Source organism: Drosophila sechellia, chromosome 3R (genome assembly GCF_004382195.2).
Source record: "Drosophila sechellia strain sech25 chromosome 3R, ASM438219v1, whole genome shotgun sequence".
In the NCBI taxonomy this organism is placed as follows: domain Eukaryota; kingdom Metazoa; phylum Arthropoda; class Insecta; order Diptera; family Drosophilidae; genus Drosophila; species Drosophila sechellia.
The window spans coordinates 28,769,099-28,794,566 of NC_045952.1; the positions used below are offsets into that span (position 1 = coordinate 28,769,099).

Sequence of the window (25,468 nt, forward strand, 5' to 3'; positions counted from 1 at the left end):
TCTCACCGCTCATGGGTTAATGCGAACCAATTTGAGTAGGTGGAGTCGCTCCATGAAGCTTAAAAAAAAAAAACCAAAAACCGAGGCATTTCCGTCTTGGGTGAAATAAACGCGGTATTACTGTGGCAAATCACTTAGCTGACTGCAGACATGCCACGCCCCCGCCCCGGCAACAGTTTACAAGCTGTAAATCTGGCCAAGAGAGTGGCAGAAGGGGGTTAAGCGGGCGGGGTAACAGCGGCAGTACCAGCTAAACTGGCAATTTTCAAATTTGCGATCATCGACAGGCGCCACCAACGCGCAACATCAACTAGGCACTGAGAAAAAAAACTACTAAAAAGAGTTAAAAGTGTTGTATAAAAATCTTTTAGAGATGTTGATGAACCAGTTGTTTCAACTAATATATATTAGAATACATTTCTAAGTTTTTAACATTTTAAAGTTTATTATGGAATTTTTTCCTGAAAGTTCAACATCGCTAGTTGCAAGTTGCGCTGCCACCAAAAGCGGCAAATGGCAACATGTTTTGCAATTTTCGCTGCAGACAATAAATTGTTGGGCATTTAATTTGGCCATCGCACAAGGTGGAGCTTTTTGGTGGCCAAAGGGAACGGACGCGGGCTGAAGGGGAGTGGGAGTGCCCCAAGCCAAGTGGCATGTGCAACAAGCATCGGCTATCTCTGCCTCTCTGTTTGCGCCGAGTAAATTGATTTGTTGCGGCTGCAAAGGCACGCAGTCAATCAAGCGCGAGTGCTACAATCTCTATGAAAAATCTCAGAGCTCCAACTGCCCCAACTCCCTCGATTGAAGGGGGGGGGCAAGATGCCACCGGCGCGATAAGAAAATGTTGAGCAACATTGTTGCCAATCGACAAGAAATTGCACTTAAAATTCGCGCGAAAAACTAAATAGAAATCAAACGCTTGTTCAGCGCTTTTTTTGATCCGCTGCCTCGCTAAAAATGTCGAGTGCTGAATGCCAAAGTGAGCTAAGCAGCTGAGTGAATGCTGTGCGATGGAGATTGGGGGTATGTATCTTTACTCATGAGGTTTGGCGGCTTTTTGGGGTCAAAGATAGGAAAAGATAGAGGCAAATATAGTATATCAAACTAATAAATATAGAACATATAATACTCGACTATATTATAGTTATATGTCGTAACTAGCCCCATTCATTCACTGCATTCGTTGCACTCATTATACATTATATATAACATATATGCAATAGATGCATTCAGAGTATCTGAATGCCTTAACACACTCGCCGTTGCATTTGTCACAGTTATTACGCACAGTTGGTAAAGTAAAGTTGGCCCAAAGCCAGACAGCTCTTCATGCTCTTAACCCCCCGCGGCCCCCATTAACCCATGAGATCCCCGTGAGTTTTTGGCATCGTGCGGTGTCATAATCGCCCATCGCCTCTCTCTCTCTCCTTTTTTTTGCCTGCATCTCGCTCGCACATGCAAGTGCATACGCGCCAAACGCCAACACATGCAATTTAGTTGCGCTTGCAGTCGCTGCCCCTGCCTCTGCCGCAGTCGACGTCGGCTGTTGTCGTTTGGCCGCCATCGCAGTAATCTAATGTCAGATAGTTTTGCGGTCGCTAACCCGCCTCGCTTCGACTGCGACGTCGACTGCGGCAGCGACTGCAATTGCACTCAAAGTTACGGGTGTGTGAGTGAGGAGAGCGGCAGAAATCGAGAAGTAGCGCAATGCACGCACTCGCATAAGGCCGTCTCGCTCGCACTCACGCGTTGTGCAATTAGATGGTGAGCTAATGAATGCAAATTAGAATGAAAAGCGCACAGTGGAGCCAAAAATAAAATAATAATATATATCATTGCTAAGTACAAGAGTACTTGACATATTAAAATTAATGCTGATAACATGGCGGATACTTAATATTTAATGAAAACCAATGTTGCAGGGCGGATACGTTATTTTACAAGCTGAAATATACTTATTAAAATCAAAATTTTAAGTTACTCATGTGTATATATGAAATGAGATCCACTGTGGCGTGTCTTGGCTCTCGTGTAAGCGATATTTAATCTGCCATTTGGTTGCGCCTGAGCGTCGCTTCGTAAGAATGTGGCTCTAAACCGAAGCCTGGCCATAAAAGCAAACAATTGTTGACATCTGCCACACGCTGCTCTATGGCTCTGTGGCATACGTACCTCTTTTCGAGGAGCGCCCCCTCCACCCGCTTCCTTTCGTTTGTCAGCTTGTCAATCAAGTGGTCGTCTTCCACAATTATCCATTCTAATGACAGCGAAAGACAGAGACAGCCAGTTCAAAAGATGGCTTGCACATGTTCGCTTTGACAAAATGCCAACAAAAATGCCAACCCAGCAGCAGCATATGCGGCACTTAAATAATTCTCGAAAAAGCAGCAACCCAAAAAAGAAAACCTACAAAAAATCAAGATGTTAAAAAAGCTGGGAGAAAGAGCAGGAAAAGTCCAGAAGATGTCGACCCAAAACGCACATTATTTGGTTATTGGCCAATGTGGTCCGTTGTTTGTGTGAAAATATGTCTAAAATAAATGACTAAAATAACAGTGCACAGTGAAAAACAGTTTCTATGGGCTGTAAATATGAGTATATTCCACTATAGGGATTTATACTCTATTATTAAGCACATAGCAACCATAAAATAAAAATACATTTTCTGAGAGCCATAAACGCGCAGCAACACCTACTTTTGCTTTCAGCCATATTCAGTTAACGTTTTCATAGCTGCCTACACTAACCTATGACAATAATTAGCTGAGCAAACAAAATACTGGGAGATATGGCGCACAAGTTGATATATATATATATATGTATATATTTTTAAAGAGAGATAGAGCAAAGAGCTTTGTTTGTTTAATTTGTGATATTTCGGCAGGACAGCCGCAAAGTAGGCAATGGGTAGGCATTAATTTAAATTGCAGTTCGTTGACTTTCATGCCGCCTGTTTGACTTTGTGAATTTGAATCGACTCGCTTTTCCATTTTCCATTATCTTGGCCCGCAAAAAAGGTTGTGCAATTTTCCCCCGGGGCTTCAACACCTACCACTTTGAGCTAAGTAAACGTTGGCTGCCGTTGCCATGGCTCGCTGATGAATGGTGTTTGGCCAAGAGCGAAATTATCATCATCAGCGTGGCTCTTAAAGCGGGCTTCAGCGGCTTCAAGATGAGCCAGCCGGCCCACGAGACGTATGCGTAATATTTCGCCAAATCGCCTCTAATTAATAATGCAAATCGCTGCCGATCAGCGATAACTTACAACCAGCTAGTTGGGTTGCAACAACTCAATTACCCACAGCTGCTGCAGCAGTTGCTTTTCCTCGACTTTTCCTTGGGGGCACGAGCGTGTGGCAATCGTTTTTATCGCGAAAAGCCGATCGGAAACAACGCCCATAGAGAAGGAGAAAAATACCAAACATTATTTACGATCTCAGCTGAAAATGGTATGTTTGCTGATCCTTTCAGGCATTGAATGAACTGCATTCGTAAGCATTTCAACTCCTTGCAAAGCCAAAAAGGCTTAATAATATTTATACATTCATTTGCACACACATCTATTATTACAACTTTTTTTGTTTTTTGTTTGTCATGAAACACGTCAATTTCGTTGAATACAAAACAGCTCATGGCTGTTTCTGCCATCATTATTGCTTTAAGTGAGTGCATTTCCCTTTCTGCTCCAATCAAACGTGCTTACTCGCTAAATTATGAGGCGTTTTTAATGGCTTCCTTCATTTGCAGTTGCAGATTTTCGCTTTCAGCTCGTAAAGATCGCAAGCAATGCCTTTAAATAGCAGGAAGATGCCAGCGGAGTTGCAGGAGATGGTGGGGAAATCGCCTCGCAGTCTGCCAAAAGCCAAAAACTTGCACTTCAAGTGAGTCTGCCGATGAGTTGAGTTGAGTTGAGTTCGTCGACGGAGTGTTTTGCGGGCTTTTGGCCTTATATTTTGTTCATTCATAAGCGAGCTGGCTGTCGAAACATGCTGATGATGCTGATGTTTGAAGTGCCTTTGATGCTCATTTCGTTGGCGTTGGAGAAATGTAAAATGTATTTTAAAACTGGCAACTGAGGGGTCCGCCTATTGATATTTACGACCAGCCAAAGGTAAAGTTCATCGAACTTTCGGCACACACACACACATGGTTTTGAGTCCGCTCCTACCTGGAAAAAAACGGAAAACGGAACCCTCGCATGCATATTTTTTCATTAATTTTGGCCTCGAGTTTAGCGGCAATTAGTCGCATCCGTTGGCTCGCATAAGTAAATAAATTTCGTTTAATTTTATTTTATTTGCTCGTGTTCGTTGGCAAATCTTCAACTCCAGACTTTGTAGAGTCATTGACCAACTTCAGTGGGTTCAGTGGTGTAGCCCAGTCCAGTCCAGTCCCTGATATATGCCCGTCCCGCTCCCTGGCATGCTACCCGTCTCTTTCTCTAGTGTCCACTTTCTGTTTTTTCATCGGTTTGTAGGGACAGAGGAGCCTTTCATGTCTGTTTAACTTATTTGACATGGGTCGAAAGAGCTTCGCGAGTGGAGGGGTTTCTACCCAGTGTCCCTATCTCTTTCTAGACGTCGCTCGGCATAGCCATCTCTTTCTATTGGTCTCTGTCTCGTGCTTTCGCCTTCTAAAGCCATCCTGGGGCAGTCCATTATGTGCCGGCTTATTTGTTTTAATATTCGCTGCTCGTTTTCTTGCTAGTTTTTGCCCAAAGTCCTTTGCATATCGGGGATAATGGGGTATATATATATATAGTATATACTCTGCTGTTGCTCCTTCTACTTCAGCTCGGCTTATCGTTAACAGCACATTAAAGGATTTCAATGCCTTGGGCTGGTGGCAAACATTTTGTGCACCACAAACATTTTGCTTATTGACTTTTGTTGCCACTTTGACGCCTTATCGCCCATCTGCATTGCTATATCTTGTAGCCGCTGTCTGGATTTCTGGATGCCCGATGCCAGACGGAGAAGAGGGGTATTCTATGGGGTGTGGAATGTGGAGGCACCAGGAGAAACCGAGTGGCAGACAAACATTTCCGCTCTGCTGGCCGCCTATGGTCACGTGCCGCTGTCGGATTTAACTTGAGCTTCGATTTAGCTTGGCGGGGTTTTGGGTCCGATTTCACTTCCTTTCGGCCACCAAGGACACGGGTTTCCTGCCGCAAATCAATAAGCTTAACCCTAGAAAGGGAAATATTTACTAAACTAATTGATAACTAATTTAATTGTAAGTCACATGAATTTTAATCTAATTTCCATTGTCGGGCTGAAAGTTTAGTTCCTCAATTTATAATCTAGCTTGTTTTAATGGGAAAATCTAGACCATCTACACCTCATCCAAGATATTTCTACGGTCGCTTAAATTTCATCAAACTAATCCATCAGCAGTTCGATGATGGATATTCCTCCAGAAACCCACCTCCCTCAAACTCCGTCATTATCTCTTTTGTCTGCAATTCAATCAAAAATTTGCCTTGGCTTTGCGCAAAAACAATTGAGTTTGTCTCGGCTTGAGTGGGCGATGGATTGGCGCTGGGTTGCCGCTTAAGGATTCTCCTGGCCATCTCCGCATCCGTCCCCCTAACCCTCGCCACCTGAATCCTGGTCACGCCCCAATTGTGTTTTTGGCATTGTCGCGGGCTGTGTCTGACAACAACTCTCGGCAGACGCCACTTGTCACGGCCCCCCTTTCCGGTTGCTCTCTCTAAAGTTTCTCTGCAAGGATATTCGTCCCCATAGAAGGTGTCTCTGGTGCACGCAGAAAAATAGAAAGCTCCCAGATATTCCATAGAGTTCTTATCGAGTGCATCTGTGCATTTTCTTCAGTGTAGTTTTCCTGCATTTTAAGTGCTGGCACTGGCTCCTTCTAGGCCACCTTTAGATCCTTAACTTCAACCTGCCCAACCCATCGCCTGTGTTAATGTCACTTGGCAAACTTTCGCTGCATCGTCGTCGTAGTCGCCGTCATTGTCTCATGTGCCTCCTCTCCTGGAGCAAGCCGACATCCGACGTCCTGCCACCCAAAAGCCCCCCTCGATTTGTCCTGGTCGTTATCTATTGCTGGCAACGACAGGCAGCATTGATTTAATGACATTGATGGGGCGCCACTCCCGGCAGACCCGCGTTTGCCCCTACATTGCTCTCCTCTGATGCTTTATTTATTGATTTAACTTTGCAATATCGCTGGCATATCCTTTCTATCGGTTTTTCGCTTACACTCTTTTTTTTATTTGGCGCACTTAACGCGTTTTTGTATCCTTGAATGGATTTCCTTTTTATTTCTGCAGCGCCGGCAAAATTTATGCGCTGTCTTTGCTATCAGCCAGCTCCTCTCCTTTGATCCCTAAGCTTCTTTTAAATAAATATAAAAAAAAATAGAAAAAGTCCTTAGTTGAGTAGTGCATTGAACTCGTCCTTGCAGCACTTGCTCCTATTGCCTTTTATTGGTTTTTGATTTGTCCTTACCTTCTTGTGAATTTTCCCTTAGCAATTGTTGTGTTGTTTTCTGTTCATTAGCCATAAGCAGCTCAAGTCGAATCATTGCGAATCTCAGCCGGCAAGTGATTGCAAAAATTAATTAACGAAGCGCCACGCCCCATCGACGACGACTGCCTTTGAAAAAGCCATGATACGCCCTTTTCATGTCTTGTGTCTGCTGAATTTTTTGTGTGCCCTTTTATTTATTTATTTCGGTATGGATTCATTTAGGGATTCACTGTTTGTCACTCTGTGCTGGTGTAATGAAATTATCCTGCGTGCTCGAAATTCTCTCGTATCCTTATCATACCACCCCGCCCCCAAGCAAGTTCAAAATTCGTCCTTCAATCCGGTGACTGAGCCTTATGAAAAAATAAAACCCACAGACGAGAGTCGACTGCAATTTAATTACTCTGCGGCTTGCTGTTTGAAAACTGTTTGCGTATATACGAGAGAGCTTGTGTGGGTGCGGGTGTGCTCCTTGGCATACCTGGAAACCCAGGAATTTGCTTTTCACGAAGGAATCAAGCACCTGACTCAACTGACTGGCCCACACACACATGACGTCTGACCAAACAGTGCAATTTGTAAGCATTTTGCCCCAGCTCAAGCGTTCATTAGTTTGATTACCCCAAAATGGAGTTGCGAACGGGGTGAGAACTGGCGGAGTAGAGTCCTGCGGTCCGCAGAAGTATATGCAATGAAAAATTCAGAAACGCAATCAAAAAATTTAGCCCGAGTTGATAGCACTTTGAACTTTAAGCCATTACGAGAAAAGGACATGAAGGAACAACTTGACAAAAGCTGTGGGCCAACAAACCAGCGAAAGTTTTGCGCAGGAGTTGTGGAGAAGGGATTTCACTGGAAAATATACTATCTATCTTTGGGATTGGGACAACCTAACTTGAATCCATGAGATTGGGATTGCTTCACCCTTTACTGGCATTTTCTTTGAGTGCATTGCTAACGTTCGTGTTTCTGGCCATGTGCTTTAAATCATTTTCATTTTCAGCTGAGCGCTGACAGCAGCTGTGGCTCTTGTTCCGTTTGGATCCTCCTCCTGAGGACCTCCGTCTCCATCTGTTCCTTGGTCATTGTCCTGTGCTGATTTCTGTTTTTGGCTGTTCAACTTGGCTGTTCTCCTGCCGTCTGAGCCAAGCACTTATCGCACCTTGTTTAGTCAGTTAAACTGTCAACTTGGACGAGCGCAGCTTTTCAACTCCCCAGCCTTTTCGCCATTTCCACGCTTTTCTTGATTAATTGCAATTTGTGTGCGCTGTGTTGTTGATGAAGTTTTTAGTGTCCGACAAAGTGCTGTACGTTCAAGGGGTGGCGGGGGGTCCTGGCTAATTATTAATGTAAATGTTTTCACTTTTAATAGAAGCTCAGCCGCGCCCTCTGTCTGGGTCAGTTTTTCTTTCGGGGGCGGCGTGAAAATGCTGCGTGGCACGCTCTTAATTGCCCCCAAACACGCAGCTTACATGGCCATTGGCCGGCTTTAAATCGAGAATGGTGTGCGGGAAGGGGGGGAAGACGTTCCATTTCGCTGAAATCCACCTCCGTTTTTCCGTCTGAATTGTGGCGGGTGTCATTATCCTTGCGGGCTCATATGCGAGACGTCGAGCTTGTGCTCGTGCTCCTTAATTAGAAATGCTAATGAGCCAAAGCTCCCAGCCAAAGCTACTTAGCGATGTTAGTGACACCTTCAAAAGTGATTCAACCGCAAGCGAAAGTGGGGATTTTGGGGATTTCGGTGGCACATATAGAGAGCATTGTCTCGGCATTCGTTCCTTTGCGGCACGATTAGTGCTCCTGATGAGCAGTAGAAAAGTTGATATCGTCGCCATATCATACTATGAGCTGGAAGCACAGAGATGGGAAGTCTTCGATTCAATTGGGAACTGGGAACTAGGTACTAGGAACTAGGTACTACTCCAAACTGGGTACTTTATGTTCAGGCATGTATATTAATTGTAGCTACTCTTTATTACGGTTACTCACCTTTGACCTGTAACCAACAGCTTGTGATGCAATCTAAGCCCAGATTGATTGTGTCTTGTGAGAGAAGCTTACCCAAAAACATTTTTGGAACCTAAGCCGCACGTCTTAGTGCCTTTGGAACTGGTTCTCCTTGGTGAAAGTCCTCCAGATCCTGCGAGTGCCAAATAAGCCCCCATTGAGGTGCAGCCACAAGGACCCTCGTCATTTATTGGCCTTTAAAGCGGCGTCGAGTGCAGTGGCTTCTATCCCTATCTCCGTCTCCGTCTGTCTGTCTGTCTGTCCGATTGTTAGCCCGTCTCTTTCTCACGAACGTCGTCTGTCTCTTTCACTTTTGGCTTGTGTGTGTTATTTTCTGGCTAAAGGACGAAGTGGAATGGGTCTGTGGTGGCGGGGATTGGAGGTTTTTAATGTCGTGTTTATTTTGACATTTTCATTATGTGCGTATCTTGTTTGTGGCAGCGTGACTGTGTGTGTGTGTATTCGTTCATTGTCTGCGTCTGGCTGCGTTTTTTATGGTTGCCACCCACCAACACCCGCCCACCTTCTTCTTGGCCTTCACTTGAGCTTTTGTTTGGTGTCAAAACCCCCTTTTTAATTATATTATTTGAACCTTTAACCTGGAAATGTTAAAGTTTTCCTGGCGGAGTTGAGTGCATTTGCTTTTTCGGGTGGCGGAGACTTGCATTTGAAATGAAATTCTTAAAACTTTTCCTCGGAGTTGCCTATCGAGTGTCCTTTTTGGCCGAGAAAGGAACAAGTTTTCCGACTCTTTTGTTTTAATCAAAGTTTGGCCGCTTCTCCTTGTTTATTTTTTCGTTGGCAGCTTATAACTTTTCCCTGAGGTTAGAATTTCCACGCTTTTCCTCTTTTGTATTGTAATTAAAATGCAGACGGCTGTCTTTGCTCCTTTTTCTGTATTCCTCTAGTTACTATTTTTGCATTTTTTGTTTTAGCCAGCATGGCTGTGTGGCAATTATAAAGATATGCTCCAAATGAGTTCCATTCCGAGCCATTTCTCAGTGCGGCGATAAAAATTACAGCCAATGAAAGGGGGAAAACGCTGGAAAAAGTGGAAAAAACGCCCGGAAAAAGGAAAATTTAATTAGGTTCAACTGGGCTGCGCACCCCTTCAGCGATCAATTGGTGGGCAAATGCAACCGTCTCAGTTTGTTGACTCCCACTTGTCCCTGCTCTTATCTGCTTCCCCATTTCCCCTCCATTTCCCGCAACTATTTGCACTTCCAAATGGAGGCCCGACTATTTCTGTTGTTGACAGCACTCATCGCCTCGAGCTGGAAAAAGTCTAGTTCGGTTGTTCATTGGTTCATTGATCCATGGGTGTGATAAGGCCCCAGGGCGCTGCAAGTGGTGCTTAACCCTAGAACTAGAACTACAGCGATTGCTATAGAACTTGTAAAATAACCTGGTACTAGTGCCTGAAAAAGTTGAAAAGCCTTTCTTACATTAGGACACCATTTATATAGAAACTGGTTCCTTTAATCTTAAACAAGCTTAAATGTAGCAAAGCATAACGCATACGCACCGTTGCCAAGTTGATAAGCAGCTAACAAGCGAACTAAAGCAAATAGAAGCCCTCGTCTTTGCAATTATATAAGTGAACGAGTGAGTTGCATCGCCTCCCCAGTCGCAGCGATACATATGTTTGTTTGCCGTAAAGCATCGGGGGGATTAAGTTAAGTGGAAGAAATTACACCGAAGAGGATATACTTACTCTTTCTCCGCACATCCTTTCCACCATGGCTTTCCCCCGGGAGAAATGGCTTTCAGTTCGTTTAGTTTCGGCTGCTAATGTCATGGGGATTAAGTTCGAATCAAAGCAATGTACTGTGACTCCGTAAAATGCAGCAGCAGAGAACGGAAGGGAAAAATAGAAACCCAAAACATAGTGCCTTAAAAAATAATTAAACAATTAAGTGGTTGGCAAGGACACAGAACATCATAAAACTATTAACTGCCACCGAATGCATTTAAATTGCCTGCTTAGCGGGGAAAGTGCGGGGGCGTGGAGTGCGCGGATCCAATAACCATCAATGTCTGGCGAATGTCTGGGAGATGCCTTTGAAATTTGCTTTTCATATAAAAATAATTGTTATGCCCGAGAATAAAGTTTAAACTGGAGGACCAGCCAGCGGAAAATGGGAAAAAAAGGGAAAGCAGCCTCGCGGCGGGATGCAGTTCAATAAACTGCGAGAAAAGGCAAGAGCATGCTTCAAGGCGCCAGCTTTTCAAATTGGAAATTGCATTTGTTTTTGCTCTTGCCCTTTTCCATCTCATTTTCCTTTTGGCCCACACATAAACCTCCTCATCCGCTCTTAGCCAATCGAAGAAAGCCATTATGCCATAGCACATTGAACGCACGATAAATAACGGCGGACCCAAGTCCAGTCTATGCCAAAGAGGACCATTCGCAGCAAGGACCAATACAATTTATTTGCAAATTGATATTTAAAGGTCAGAAGGATACTAGCCGGCCAAGAGCAGCTTAGGGCCATCCCAAGCACTCGGCTAATGGCTAATGGCGAATGCAAAAGATGCAAGAATCCGTATATCTCGAGGGCAGAGAAATTAAAATTTGTTTTCGAGAGCTTTCAGTGAAAGGAAAATTTTTCTTATGACGGACGCGGACGGAGGACATCAAAAACTTGGCACAGGACATGGCCAGGAGTTTCTTGAACTCACAAAGGCGAAGGCAGCTTATCAAAAAAACATTTCGACTGCGCCGCCTAATGAAGTTATAACCCAGACAAACCCTGACTAGATATGCAAAGCCCTTGTTCTTGCTCCTCCCTTTTTTGGTTCTGTGTACTTTTATTTTGCAATTGTGTCGCGCATTTGAATTAAGTGCAAATGACATGAGATTTTCAGGGGAAAACAATGCGGATAGCAGCTGCCTCGACAAGCTTTTAAGCCACTTCACAGTTGTACAACAGCTAGTGGAGTGGAGTGCATTTCCCCCGACTTTCCACCCACTTCGGTTTTCCCTTCGACTTGGCACTCCTTTTGCTTGTTTTCCCTTCGTTTCGGTGCAGCTTTCATTGTCTGGCTTCGTACTTTTTGAATTTATTGAAATGTTTGTTTGTCTGCCAAGCTGTACAGCAAGAAAACTTGCATTCATTTACCATAAAATTTAGTAAAATGATTTTACAGTTTTAATTCAAGTAGTAAATTAGTGCATTTTGATAGCCAATTCAATAATTATTGACTGAGTGCTTTAAGTATTGCTAATTTCTCGCTGTGCATTTGTTGCTTGGCTGCATTGTTGTTTTCCACGCCCCCTCCTTCGTTTTCCCTGAGTCCTGCACAGCTGCGCCTGGCGGTATGCTACGTTTTTTGCTGTTGCATTTGTTGTCGCAAAATATTATTACTCCATTTCATTTATAAAAGTGGCACTGCACCAACTCCCCTACCCCCCATCCACGTAATTCCGCAACTGCAATTCCATTTCATTGTCAGTGTCTCGTGTTTGTTGTCTTGTCTGTTTGCCTGGCTGGTTGGTTGGTAGAAGGGAAGTCTCGTTGGTGGCATTGTTGCTGGCTTGTCATTGGCTTTAGCTCCTAATCCACAGGTCACATCTGGGCTATTGATCAAAGTGTCTTGCTGGGGAGACAGCCAAGTTATTCCACTGCTTAAATTAAGCACCTAGCACCACGCCCACCTCGAACAACCAGCCCACGAGGACCAAGACTGGCTGTCAGTTTTGCCGATGACAATTTTCAAATTTATTCTGCCATTTCTTTTGTCTCTGTGGGGAAAAACGCCTACGGTTCTTCGAGGGTATAACCATTTAAAGCGCAGAAAATTTTTCAATTTCCCCACTCACACGCGCGATTGACAATTGAGAATAAACAGTTTTTCCGGGTTAATAAAATAGTTTTTCCTCGCAGTTACGCCCACAGCGTCTAATGAGGAATTTTGCAGCTCTTAAAGCGGTTGAATGGGTAAAAGGTAACTGAGCCGATGTGTGGAGGCTCACATGTTTGCTTACTGTCTGCACAAACAGGCGGCGAAACACGTTTATTAACTTTTGCATAAGGCTTAAAGGAGCCAAAAAATAATCGAGAAAAACAAACAGGAGGGTCGGAAAGATTCGTCGAGTGAAATATTTATGGGTGGCATTTTTAATGGATTAAGAGCAGTAGTTGCTCCATCTTACTTCCTTCGGCACTTAAGCCAAGAAATGCCATTTAATTTAATGTGTTTATGAAAAGCCCAGCACACTTTGAGCACAAACGAAGGAGAATCGAAACCGAATTCAATTGAATTGTAGTAGTTTCTGGAGCCATTGTCTCTCCGCCGTTTGGTTTTCGGGGTGTGGCGAGAAAACCTTTTTGATTTGTGGCCCCAGTGAGTTTGGTTGGGTGTCGGTACTTATGGTCGGGAGGAAGTGCTGCCTGATTTATGCGTCCGAAGGAAGTGACAACTCAATGGCTTCATTAGTGTCGTCCTTCGACGAGGTCTGAACAAAACCAGCGCGAACCGAGGAAAGTGACGCGAGTTTATTGCACTTCGACTTTTGACTTGTGCCGAACTCCATGAAAAGTTATTGCGCTCTCGCCGCAATAATCTCAAATTCAGCAATAATAATTTCATGCTTATAATTTGTTCGAGTCGCCGGAGATGCGGTTTTGCCAAAACTTTGCACACGCGATTCTCATAAATTATGAAGAGGCGAAGGTCCTCAATCCTTTGGCCCCGTCTCTTAGTTCATTCCCTGTTTTTGGCCAACGACCGTCAGCCCAGAAGATGAAATTAGCAAATCGTCACGTAGCCAACGTGGAGCTGCGGAATGTTTATGGCTCCGGCGGAGAAAAGTTATAAACTTGAAATAATGTAGGATGGTTAACAAAGCTATGCACATGTTGATATTAATTATGATTGCTTGATAGCTATCTTGTTTAAAGCTATGCTATCAAGTATTGGCTTAAATCGAATGGAGTTTGATAGACTAGACCATTTCTCGCTGTGTAGAAGAAAGCCAGGCCAACGTTTTGATGGAATGTGCGCTACATGTGCGTCTGCATCCTTTTTATTCCATTTTTTGGCCGTGTTAAGAGCAATAGCGAGGGAAAAGATTATTGCTGCAGTTGGCTGTGCTATCTGGGTTATTGTTATTGTCCGTAATCCCAGACGAGCACCGTTCACCCACAGATATACACGCACATTCTCCTTGAGCAATCAACTTAATTGCTTTAGCAACTCACCCCGAGATTTTCCGCCGGCATTCTTTTGTTTAATGAGTGAAAATTGTGCCTCGTATCGCTTACGCTTACGCGACGAATTTCCCCCAATTTCCCCTTCCGCCGCCCCTGGCGAGCAAACACTCATTAATCGAAGCCGTTGTTCTGAAACAATGTTGGGAGTTGATTTTATTGTTGCCAAGATTTATGAGCTCTGGTTCTCCGGGGCCCCCAAGAAGTTGGCAAACAAACATCATTGCATTGTGGGCCCCGTGCAAATATTAATTTGTTGATTATTCAGCTTGAGAGCAGCGAGCAGCGCGAAAAGAGTGTCATCTTGAATGGAAGTAGGCAAGGGAACACGAGTTCTCAGCAAATATTGGCAAAGATTCCAAGGGGTTTTAGCGACTGCTCCTTATTAAAAGTGCATTAAACCTGTCCCAGAAACAGAAACATTCCTCAGCTGCAATTGATTGGTTCTACGTGTCCTTTGCCTTAATTCCGATACATTCCAATACCATCCCACTAAATTATTCAACCTGGTCGGGTCTGGGTCTGGTCACAGCCCAGTCTGAGTGCTGTTATTCCGTCTGGTCAGGTGCCGGGCCATCGTCAATTACCCAAAGAGAGTCACAAATATTCCCTCATCAACATCATTGGGTTAGTTGGCTCTGATTGGCGGCGTGGGTGGTGGTTGCAACTATTCCCACCTTAGCCATATTTCGTGGATCCTTTCAACACCTTTTGCCTTTTTGACGGCTTTATTACCTTACCAGCCGGTGGAAAATGAAGCGCGCCAGTGTGAGTTCCTCTGCCGGCTCGCCATATTGATTATCGATTTGGGAATTGGCCTGGACTGTTTGGCTGACTAGCTGACTGGCTGACTTAACATACAGGCCAGGCCAAGACAGACCAGTCAGTCCACACACCTGGCTAGCTGGCTGGCTGTGTGTGTGTGTGTTGTTGTGTTCATTCAATTTGGGCAACGTGTTAGCCACTTTGGCTTAGACAACACGGAGCGCTACCCGCTCTGTTTTCCCCGGCACGTTTGGATTTTATGGTTCATTTGTTGGCGCTTAGACGCTGGCTGGTTGCTTCGTTTAGTCCCTCGGCAGACATATATTGGAAATGCTCATTGGACACCACCTTCGAGTTGACAGTGGGAACAGTCAGCGGTGTCGGGGTAAACGAACCTTGTTTCTAAATTTAATATTTTTGCAGCAGGGCAACATTAAAATTGGGAATAGCTTTTAGCCCGTTTCATCGAATCAAGCCTACTAATACTTTGGTTTACTTTCTTCTATATCTTCCAGATTGAGGACGAGGGCAACCACGGCAACGATGAGACGCGCCTCTTCATCCTCTCCTCGCTGGCCCAATCCCAGATGAGCCGGGTGGCCTGTATTCTGTGCGAGGAGCCGCTGCTCGTATTCGATCGCTATCCACTGGTCGATGGCTCCTTCTTCCTGAGTCCCAAGCAGCATTCCAGCGGCTGCATCGAGGTGAGTAACGATCCACCCAGTACACTCTACACTGTCCCACACGCTCGAATTATAATGATCTACTTCGCCTTGACACTTGGAGTGGACCAAGAAAAAAAAATGAGCAGTGTTCCAGCTGCATTTCTTTCTGTGCAGCCATCATTTATGAAACGTCAAATGTGGCGTGGCAACCTCTTGCACACCCACGACCACGCAGCTTTCACTCGCCCACGTGCCCCCGAGAACTTTCAGCTGCAATTAGCGGGCGAACTACTCCATCGGCCGCCACTCCCATTTGCTCATTTTTCTGGCGACCGGGGACTGCAGACAGACCCCGCAATTTATGACCCATTTAAGTCAGCGTAATTACGCCAGCGCCCAAAGACGAGCCGGGAAAAACTGCAGTTTGCAGTTTGCAGAATGCAGTTTGCCGCTTGCATTTTGCACATTTTGCATTTCATATGGAGGGACTGCACGCACGACCTACGCTTCCGTGGGCTTTCCCTGGTTTCCCTGCTAGAGCTGCCTGTCAGTTAGCCAGTCAGTCGCGCCCCTTTTTCCCCGACTTCTGGGGGCTTTAAATTAAGCCTGGATTTATAATTCATTGCCAGCTGCCGCTGTCGTTGCTGCTGCTGCAATCGGAATTGGCTCCTTTGTATGCCTCTTTTCCCTTGACTTTGACTCCAGTGCTCTGCGCGGTCTTCTGTTCGTGGGCGGCAGCAGCAATCTCCTGGGCAAGTTTATGCATTTTGCATTTTATTTCAAATTATTATGTCGCGTCGCAGTGGCAGCTCCACTTCCTCCACTTCGTCCTCCCCGTCGGCGGACCTCGAGTCCTTGGCCCTTTGTTAGGAGGGGGAGGCATGCAAGAATGCGCTCAATTCCCCGGACAAGCCCCTCGCTTCCTCGCGCTTTGACAAAAGTGGAAAGTTGATACCCTAACAAAGGGAGCTGTTTGCTAACTGGCGGTTTATTTGACTTCCCAAGCCTTTGAAGGCCATTTAAATGGAAAAAGTAAGTCTGATTTCCTTGTAAGTTTGTTCGCATCAAGAAAGCTGTGTAAAAATGAATCTCTCTGGCAGTCTGTGTGCCTTGAGACATTTTAAGGGATTACTCATTATTTCTTGCCATGCATAAACCTCCTTTATGTATGCAAATGCTATATGTAAAACTTAAATTTTTTTAACGACGTTTGTTTGGGGAAACTTCCGTTTATTCAAGTACCTCCAGTAAAGCAAATTATTTATTCAAAATCTTTTCGCAAGCGTACATCCCAACTTTTGGCATAGTGTATTCTGGAGCTTAGAAGTCGCCGTTGCAATTCATTCTTTTCCTGCCATAATTTTTCATTGTTGGTGTGTCTGCTTGGTGGCCCCTGGGCCCCTGGGTCTGACTTATGCGGCTGGATCCTGCCCCTTTTTTTGTCCTTTTGTCTGCACCCTTTTCACCGTTTCCGCTTTCTCACACCCCTGACTCCAATCCTGCTTACTTTTCCAGGTTAAATACGAGGGACGCACTCTCTACTTGACCTGTGTTTGCATGAGCTGCCTGGACGGAACCTCCAGCAGCCGCGCCATCAACTGCAGGTGAGCATCTGGGAAGGGGAGATTGTGGAGGGAAGTCATAAATTAATGATGCATTTGTGCCTTTTGCATCCTTCACAGATTCTGCAAGGAGCCGTGGGATGGCTCCAGCCTGGTTCTGGGCACCATGTACGCCTACGACATCTTTGCGGCCATGCCCTGTTGCGCCGAGCGGTTCAAGGTGAGTTAATGGCCCAATAATGTTATATTAGTGTAATTGCAATGGCCTTAAAGGGAATAATAAACCTAATATGGGCAGGCATTCGATTAAATAGATATGTATGTGCATGGCAATCGTTTTAATTTCGTCTTTCCATTTTCGTCTCCTCCCATTGCAGTGCAATAACTGCTTCAAGATGCTAATGCATCCGCAGCAGCGGCTGAGCTTCTACAGTGACTACTCACACGGAGTGACCTGTCCGTACTGCAACACGCAGGACACGCACTTCGTTAAGCCGCTGACCTTCTGCTACGCCAAGAGCACGGCGACGCGGCTGCCGACTCTCGCATAACATGAGGCCCCGTTGGAGTCGCCCGTGGGAACAGGTGCCACAACCACTCAGGTGCCAAACGCCCAGGGCGCTCCAACGGCCTCCGGCTGCAGCAGCAACACCATCGCCAGCAAGCAGCCACCGAAGCAGCCGCTCTACAATGCCGCCATCGATTACTCGGCACCGCTGCAGCAGCAAATTAATCCAGACTTGATTGGAGCCCATCCGCATGCCCAGCAGCATCAGCAGCAGGTGCGGCAGCAGCAACAGCAGCAGCAACCACAGCAGCAACAACAACAGCAGCAGCAGCAACAGACACAACAACATCAGCAGCAGCAGCAACATCAGCCTGTGGTCAGCACTTTTCAGCGGGGCAACTTCCCTCAGCAGTCCCATAAAACCATGAACATGATGGCCATGGGAGATGTGATGAGCAAGTACCAGCAGCAGCACCAACAGCAGCAGCAGCATCGCCAGCAGCAACACAACCTGCAGCCACAGCAGCAACATGCAACGCAGAAAGGACTCGAGGGCCTTCTACTGACCAACACAAACACAAGCAACAACAATAGCAGCAGCAGCAGCAGTATTAGTAACTTAATCATTAGCCATAATTCAGCCAGCAATACAGGCAACAAAATGCAGCCCGCTTGGGGCCAAAGTGATGCCATCTCGGCATTGTGGGGCTGCTCCAGCAGCAGCAGTGGCTGCTCCTCGGGCAGTGGATCGCAGCCCTCGTTGAGTCCGACGGCCAGCAGCAATGGCAACGATGGCTCCAAGATGATGTTGTGGGCGGCCCAAAGCTCGCCACAAAATGCTGCAACACTCAGGGATGGATTCAAGGAGTCGCAGCGCCAGCAGCAGCAACAGCAGCAACCACTGCAGCAGCAGGTGCCACATGCAGCCTCGCCCACAGCTTCGCTGACCAGTTCCAGTTCCTCCTCGAACGGATGGAGCGCCTCGCATTATGGCAAGCCCAACATCTGGGAGCTGCCAGGATCCGCTGGTCAAAGGACACCGGCCAGCAACCACGACATCTTCACCGATCTCCTGTGCAACCTGAGCATCAGTCAGGACAACAGCAGCCAGCAGGCCAGCAAGGCCGATGCCTCCGACGTCAGCTCGAATTCCTCCTCGTCGGCCGGGGAACTCCTGGAGGCAGCCAATATCTGGAGGTTTCCAGAGTTCGCCAGCAGTCAGCTCCACATGGAGGAGCCGATTGGCGGCGCAGCTGCCTGCATGCAGCTCTTTAACGACTATCTCAACATGAACTAAAACGAAGAATTAGGAGTCACAACAGCCTGCAGCATTTGTTACTCTAGCTAAATTGAAAAACAAAAATTGAGGAAAAGGAGTAAGCAGGCGGAGGGGAGGCCATATACGAGCCACTCTCCTGAAGCGAGTGTTTTAGTTTTTAAAATCATTTGATTTTTTTATACACACACACAACACATCTAAAACCGAGAGAAAACAAAGCAAACTAAAAACGAATTTCTTGTTATTTTTGTTGAGTTTTTTAGTTCTTTGTTTACACACCTACCTAAACGAAAAAAAGCAATTTTTAGTTGTATTTTATAAAGCAAATTTTTTATACATTTTACCAAAAAAAAAAAACAAACCGAAACGTAAAACAAAAAAAAAAAGAAAAAAAGAGTAGAGATGAAGGGACAAAAAAGAAACATTTACATCACGATGGAGGGAAAAGTTTTATTTAGCAAAAATTGAAGGCAGGGCATTAAATTGTTTAAACGAATCATAATAATTGCTGTGCTGCTCAATAACACAAAAAATTATTAAAATAAAAGGAGAAGGAGTAGAGTAGGAGAGTATAACAGGAAGAGAGAAGGGGAGAACACGAAACATTTGCTACAATTTATGAAACGTAAAATTACAAAACCTAAATTTAAAAAACAACATAATCGATAAGTTGCACATCTTTACCTAAGCGATTGGTAATTATTCCTAGTTTTAGTAAGCGAAAGGAGAACCTCTGGAACCAATTTAGTTTCTCGCTCCAGTTCAGAAAAAAGTTCAGTTAGTCCTCAGAGTAATTCAGTGCCCCTGCAAATCACCCACCCACCCATAGCAGCCAGGCGGCACATGCAACAAGGTCACCATCACCAACACCACCCCCTTTCAGGAGTATTTCAAGCAGGCGACCCACACCCACGCCCCCAAACTCTTAGTTAAGTCCTCGAAGAAAAGAAAAGAAAACAAAATATAATACAAATACTTTTGGCGCAGCGTGATCATTAATTATTAAGTCTAAGTGTTAGGTTATAGCGATCTTCTTGTATATGTCTAGGGTTCTTCTCTTTGTCTAAATAGCAGAGCAGCCGTATGTGATGGATCTCTAAAGGTAGAGTGAGGACCCCGCAGGTGCGAGCAAACCACATGCAGGCACTCACTATCGATAGGTTTAGTAGGTTGTAAGGTCGATTTTTCTAAATTTTAAATATGGTATGCAAGCAAACATCCAACAATTTATAGAGCGGTTCAATGTTTCCTGTTTTGTGTTTATTCCGTGCTTAGAAAAGTCACCAAAACCCTGAGGTAAAAGTCCTTCCCAATCTCTCAGTCCCCTCACCCAACCCCACTCGAAATTGTGAGTATTTAATCGAATTAAAATAAAAATTTCCCTTTTGTGAATTAAACCCAACAATCTTTCCCGTCTGTGAAATTTTTAATGAAATTGAAAATTAAAAACCAATTGATATGTCCCCATCTGTGAAAAGTTATGCAAGGCAATTCAAATCTTAAGTTTTTCTTCAACATCAATCAACTGTGAATGGAACTTAGGTTACCTAAATCTTAAATATTCTGTGAACATTTGAATGTAATTGAAAGTAAAAACCTTTTGATATTCACCATCTGTGAAATGTTTAATGAAATTTAAATTAAAACACCTTGATATTACCCTGTGAAGAGAAGTTTAGGCCAGCTAAACCTTAAACAAGATCAGCAGAAACTGTGTTAGATTATACAGTTTTGTTTCTCTTTCTTTTCCGTTTAAGAATGTCGTGAAATTTTTAATAAAATTAAAAGTAAAACCCCTTTGATGTGTAGTCCACTGTGAGGAAATGTTTAGGCAGCCGCTGTGTTACCCCATTCCCTGAATCCCTCGAGTTCGTTACGAGCTCTAAAATGTAGATCCTGTAAGTTTCGTCAAATCATCTGTGAGCAGAGTGCCGGGTCTTTTCTAAACAGCATTCCATTTCGGAAAGATCTAGTTGAGAAGACTCGGCGCTTTTAAAGAACCTTCACTGTGAGCGTTCGAAAGGACAAAATTTTTGACAAAAATTCTAAACCCACACAAAATTGTGACTAGGCCACGCCCAACGAAATCTCTGTGACCCCAGTTGAGAACAAACATTTTCAGAAAATGTCTAAACCACGACCCCAAACCAAAATTGCCTCCACTAAGACAGCCAAAACTGTGACATCCCCAATTTGCTCATACCCTGTGAACATTGAAAATGTATTTGTATCCCTCTGTGAGTTGCCCTTCGAAAGGAATACGATTTTTGAGAAAAATTTAAAACTCCAGCCCCGAAAGCACTTGTGAATGCTCCTAGAATAAGCGGTAATCTTTCGTTTCAGATTATTTCGGATATCTCCCAGCAGTGTCTGGAATTTTTTGAAAAAGAATTCGAAAACCTCCTCGAATATCTGTGAAATCCCCTTTCGTAGACTCCCAACCTCGACCCCTTTTATCCCCCTTTGGTGACTTTTGGTGTGGGATTTGCTTGAAATACAAAGCCCTGGGGATCGGGAATGGCATCCCAAGTTGCATGTGCTGCACTTTCTCCAGAAATCAGAAATCGAACGCCTCCTTTTGGGCATTTAGCATTGCCGCCATTTTACATACCAAATAATACACGTTAATTAAACGACAATTTTTTCAGAACGCATGAAGGGACAAACTGAGTGATAGTAAATTTTTTTGGACACAAAACCTACGATAACGAGACGTCTTCGTTATTCCTACTTATATAGAGCTACCGTTAAGTTTATAAGTACATACCCTATACCATATACCCTATACCGTATAAAACGTACGCCTAACTAACCTAAATTGATAGAAACTACACTTTTTGGCATTTACTTGAGAGGATTATATATAAGTTTGGCACAGTTATATATAATTTTCGTCTAAATTTAAGGTTTTAATCTAGCATACATGTACGCGCAGGAGGAAAGAGAGGAAGTGAACTTACTTATAGGCAAGCCCCACACACAAAACATGACACATGACACACAGATACAGATACAGCATATAGTTATATAGATATTTAATTGGAGTAACCCCTAGCCCTACGCTAAACTACACTACAAATTATATTGGTATAAGTTCTACGCAAGCTAAGCTGCCTTGCACCAAAGGCAGTGGCACCCGCACCACCAACTACTTCGTAAGTCAGCCCGTGTTTTAGTTTGATTCAGTGTTTGCTTTAGTTAAATGTGCTAGGACGGCGCCTCGATCGCGTGTCCAGTCGAGAGATAAAACCACAAACTTATGCCCACCTCAGCCACCAAGAAAGGATAGAACGAATGTAGAGAGCCCCAAACATTAATAGTCAGACTTCCGATCACAACTAACTCTAATGAATCGCAACCACTAGACGGCGAATGAATAACGTAGTAGAAGTCTTGAGTCTTTAAGTCTTTAATGAGGAAGAGAAGGCGATTGAGCGAGAGTAAAACACATTAAAATGTAATTTATATTACCTCCTTAGCAAAAATCAATAACAAATAACGAGTAACAATTAACAAATAACAAATAACAATGTTTTCTTAATGCATATAAGCAAACTATGATAAATCAAGGCAAAGTAAAACAAAATATGTACGTTTAAATCAAATAATCAATTCATAAACAATTAAAAGCAGTTTTTGTTTAGTTCATAATTTGTACTCAAAAAAAAAACAGCACTTTTCATATTTTATGTTACACAAATGAAATATTTGCGCGCCTTCCCCTTTTGAATCTTTTCGCGATCTTCAGTTACTGAAACATGCCAAATCCCGAGTGTAGAGCCCAGCAGAAGCAGCAGCAAAATGTTTAAACTTTAACCGAAATTCTTAAAAACCAATTTTTGATGGCTCCCTCCGAGCTTTCTCAGATCATCTGATGACGAAATGTACAAATTGGTGAAGTTTAGGCACTTTCAACCGCAGTCCTCCTCCGATTTCCCAAGGTCAAGGCAATATAGCGCAGCAGATATTTCCGGAACTTCCCAGAGTAATCCCCCCCACTTTGTAATCCCCCGCCCCAACCACCAAATTTATTGATTGATTTTTTTTCCATCCGAATGTAATTTTTGTTTAAATAAATATACACACTTAGCACACTTTTGTTTATGCCTAATTCGTAATGTGTAATATATGTATACTTTGTACCTTTTTATGTTATACACAAGTCCCCATGAGCCCCAACCCCCCAAGGAATCCACCCCTCGCCCAGTGTTTAATCCCCTCCCCCTCACCCCTACGCTCCTCCTCTCCACACATTTTGGCAATTCAACTTGAATGTCTACTTTTAATGTAATTTAGTTGAATATTTTAGTTGATTTTTATTATTATTATTCGTACTCCGTATGGAAACTAAATAAATTTAATTGTATTTGAATAAAAGAAACGAAACGAAAAAAGGAATAAAATTACATTACTTTCTGCTATTATTATTACTACGATTAATATTGAATTTTTGTTGAATTTTCAAATGATTAAATGAAATATTTTTAATAATTTGCAGTTCGTTTTATTTTGTCCCCCTTTCGTTTGTTTGGTACCCATTATTTTCGGTTGCAACTGCATTGATAAAGCCCATAAGTGGATATAACTAAGTGCCGGACGACAGAACTGCCGACTAGAAGGAGCAGAAACCTTTACCGAAATGTATTGCTTAGCATCTGGTAGGAAACTACCCAACGATCCAGCTTCCCGATCCAGTTTCCTCCGATCGCGACTTAGTTTAGCAGCTACCTCAGTTTAGTCACATCGATAGAGTCTTAATTAAACCACACAGTACATAGTTTACTCGACGTAGGAACATGTTAATCGCAGCTTTTAAACGGATAGCTTAGAACACCCAGGGTTGCATGGGAAGAATGCAACGGTTTATTTAGAGACGACCCCGCTCCAGTTTCCCGAGTTTGGATTTATACCCTTCCTTTCCGTTGTTCTTTAGCTAACTTGCTTACTGAGTTACCTGCGTCCCCTGATGCACTAAATCAATTTCTTAGTTGAATTTTGAGTTGAAAGCGCAGAAAGCTGAGATGAGAAGATGAATGATGGTCAATGTTGTAGTCGAATTTTTGTTCACGTTTGTTCTCGTTAAGTTGAAGATTTCATGCCAAAGTACAAACCTTAAATCAATTCTTCGTAATTCCTATTACCTATCGTAATGCCTACCTACCCCTAACCCTACCCAAGGTCCCCACTTTCTTTGAAGTTATACCAACCTGAGTTCGCTTGAGGTCGTCTGCCTCACATCCCAATTGGGCTGCACTTGTTTAGCGTCTAAGTGTATTTATATATATGCTAGCCATATACACATGGTGGTCAAGAAGATACATATACGCAGGAATACGATCCCCGAGGAAACTTTAGTTGCATTTTTGGCATTTTGCACAGGTTTTGCTAGAAACGAATTTGGTTTACTTACTATAATTCGTGTCCGTATTGCTATTGGCATTGTATTTGAATATTGTATTGGAATTATCCCTAGGGTTACGTAGCATTTAAGCAGCAGCGAGTGCGAGCAGTATAACGAACCGATGTGTGACGAACCGCTGGTTAAGTGGACCAACAGTCGGTCGATCAGATCTTTGGGTCCCCAGAGATCCGATATTACTAGGCGGGGGTCCCTCTTACTGGTGACCCACCGCAAACTGGAGTGTTGAGCAAGCAATACGAGCGAAGGCCCCCAATGGCAGCCAATCTGCGGAAACTGCAAAAGCCCCAACTCGCCGCCTCTGGGCTTTTTGATTTAGCAAATAGGTTATGTAGGAAACACTAACGCCACACCACACCCACTACACTAGACACCACACTATATCTACAAACGTACATATATATTATACATCTTTTTTGAGGCGCACTAGTGCTGATGTGGAGTATGAATTGTCGAACAATCGTTGCCATTTATTTCGCTATAAGTCACCAGTCCAAGTCGTGTCTATGTGTTGTACTTAGGTTTTAGCAGTGCCCACGGTTCGTTTTTAACTTATAATCCTCGATGTTGTGTTTTGTTCTCTGTAGGATCATGTATTTATTACCTAGACTAGCACTAAAGCATAGCCTAAGCTTCATGAGCATATAGCATGTAGCACATAGCATATGTATATGTATGTATATGAGTATTTATGGGTATAGGGATAAAGGTTAAGATAAGGATACAGATAAAGATAGAAGGCGAAACCGAAGGACTGATCCTGTGCGCGTGTGTGTCGATATTTGAAATGTGATCCAAGACTGACTGACTGAAACAAACTCCAAGCAAGGCAAGATGAATAACGATAAAGCATAAGTACTATATAGAACATCCAGGCAATTCAGGTATGCGAACTAATCAAGAATTCAAGGACTTCCAGCGAACACAGAGACTAACTACGAAGCAACAAAAGCAAACAGAACTTTCTACCTCATTGTTGAAACGTTTGTAGCCGAGTGTGTGGCTCTTTAGCACCCGACAATACCTCAGATGCAGAACCAAAAAAGATTGAAGATTTGAAGATTGAAATGGGAAAAGAAAGGAGAAGATAGCAGAGAAGGATTTAGAAGCAGAGATGAAGGACTTTCAGTGTAAATTTAATACGTATTACGGTGTAGTAACCATCATCTCCATCTCCATGTCATATACGATATATGTATCTCATCGCCAGTCACGTCAGTCATCACAAACACATACAGAGACAAACGCCACACACACACACTGCCACAGTCTCAGGACCCCCTCGTATCATAGCATTCCATTATCTTAGGGATATAGTCACACAGTCACGCGTAAGAAGACAACACCAAGGCAAATCAAATCATTCCAATCGAATCATTCGAAACGAATCATTTAGGCTAAGCGAAAGGACGAAGCAGGACAGCCACAAAATAGTTGATAAGCACTACAATTGGCATCATTAACAATCTTAACAATCATTTTGCAAGACACTTTTGTTTGGATACGTATTTGCACTTGCATTTGCATTTGGATTCACTTGATTTCCGATT

General features: G+C 43.8%; 1 protein-coding gene across 1 annotated transcript in view; it reads left to right on the plus strand.

The window, feature by feature from the left end:
- LOC6612854 (headcase protein) overlaps positions 1-22,169 on the plus strand; it is an 82,762-nt gene extending 60,593 nt beyond the window's left edge. Inside the window, exons 3-6 of the mRNA XM_002037310.2 lie at positions 15,001-15,189; positions 16,666-16,754; positions 16,833-16,932; positions 17,090-22,169. Of these exons, the coding sequence (XP_002037346.1) occupies positions 15,001-15,189; positions 16,666-16,754; positions 16,833-16,932; positions 17,090-17,263 (552 nt within the window). The 3' untranslated portion in view covers positions 17,264-22,169. The remainder of the gene's footprint in view (positions 1-15,000; positions 15,190-16,665; positions 16,755-16,832; positions 16,933-17,089) is intronic.
- Positions 22,170-25,468: the final 3,299 nt, after the last annotated feature.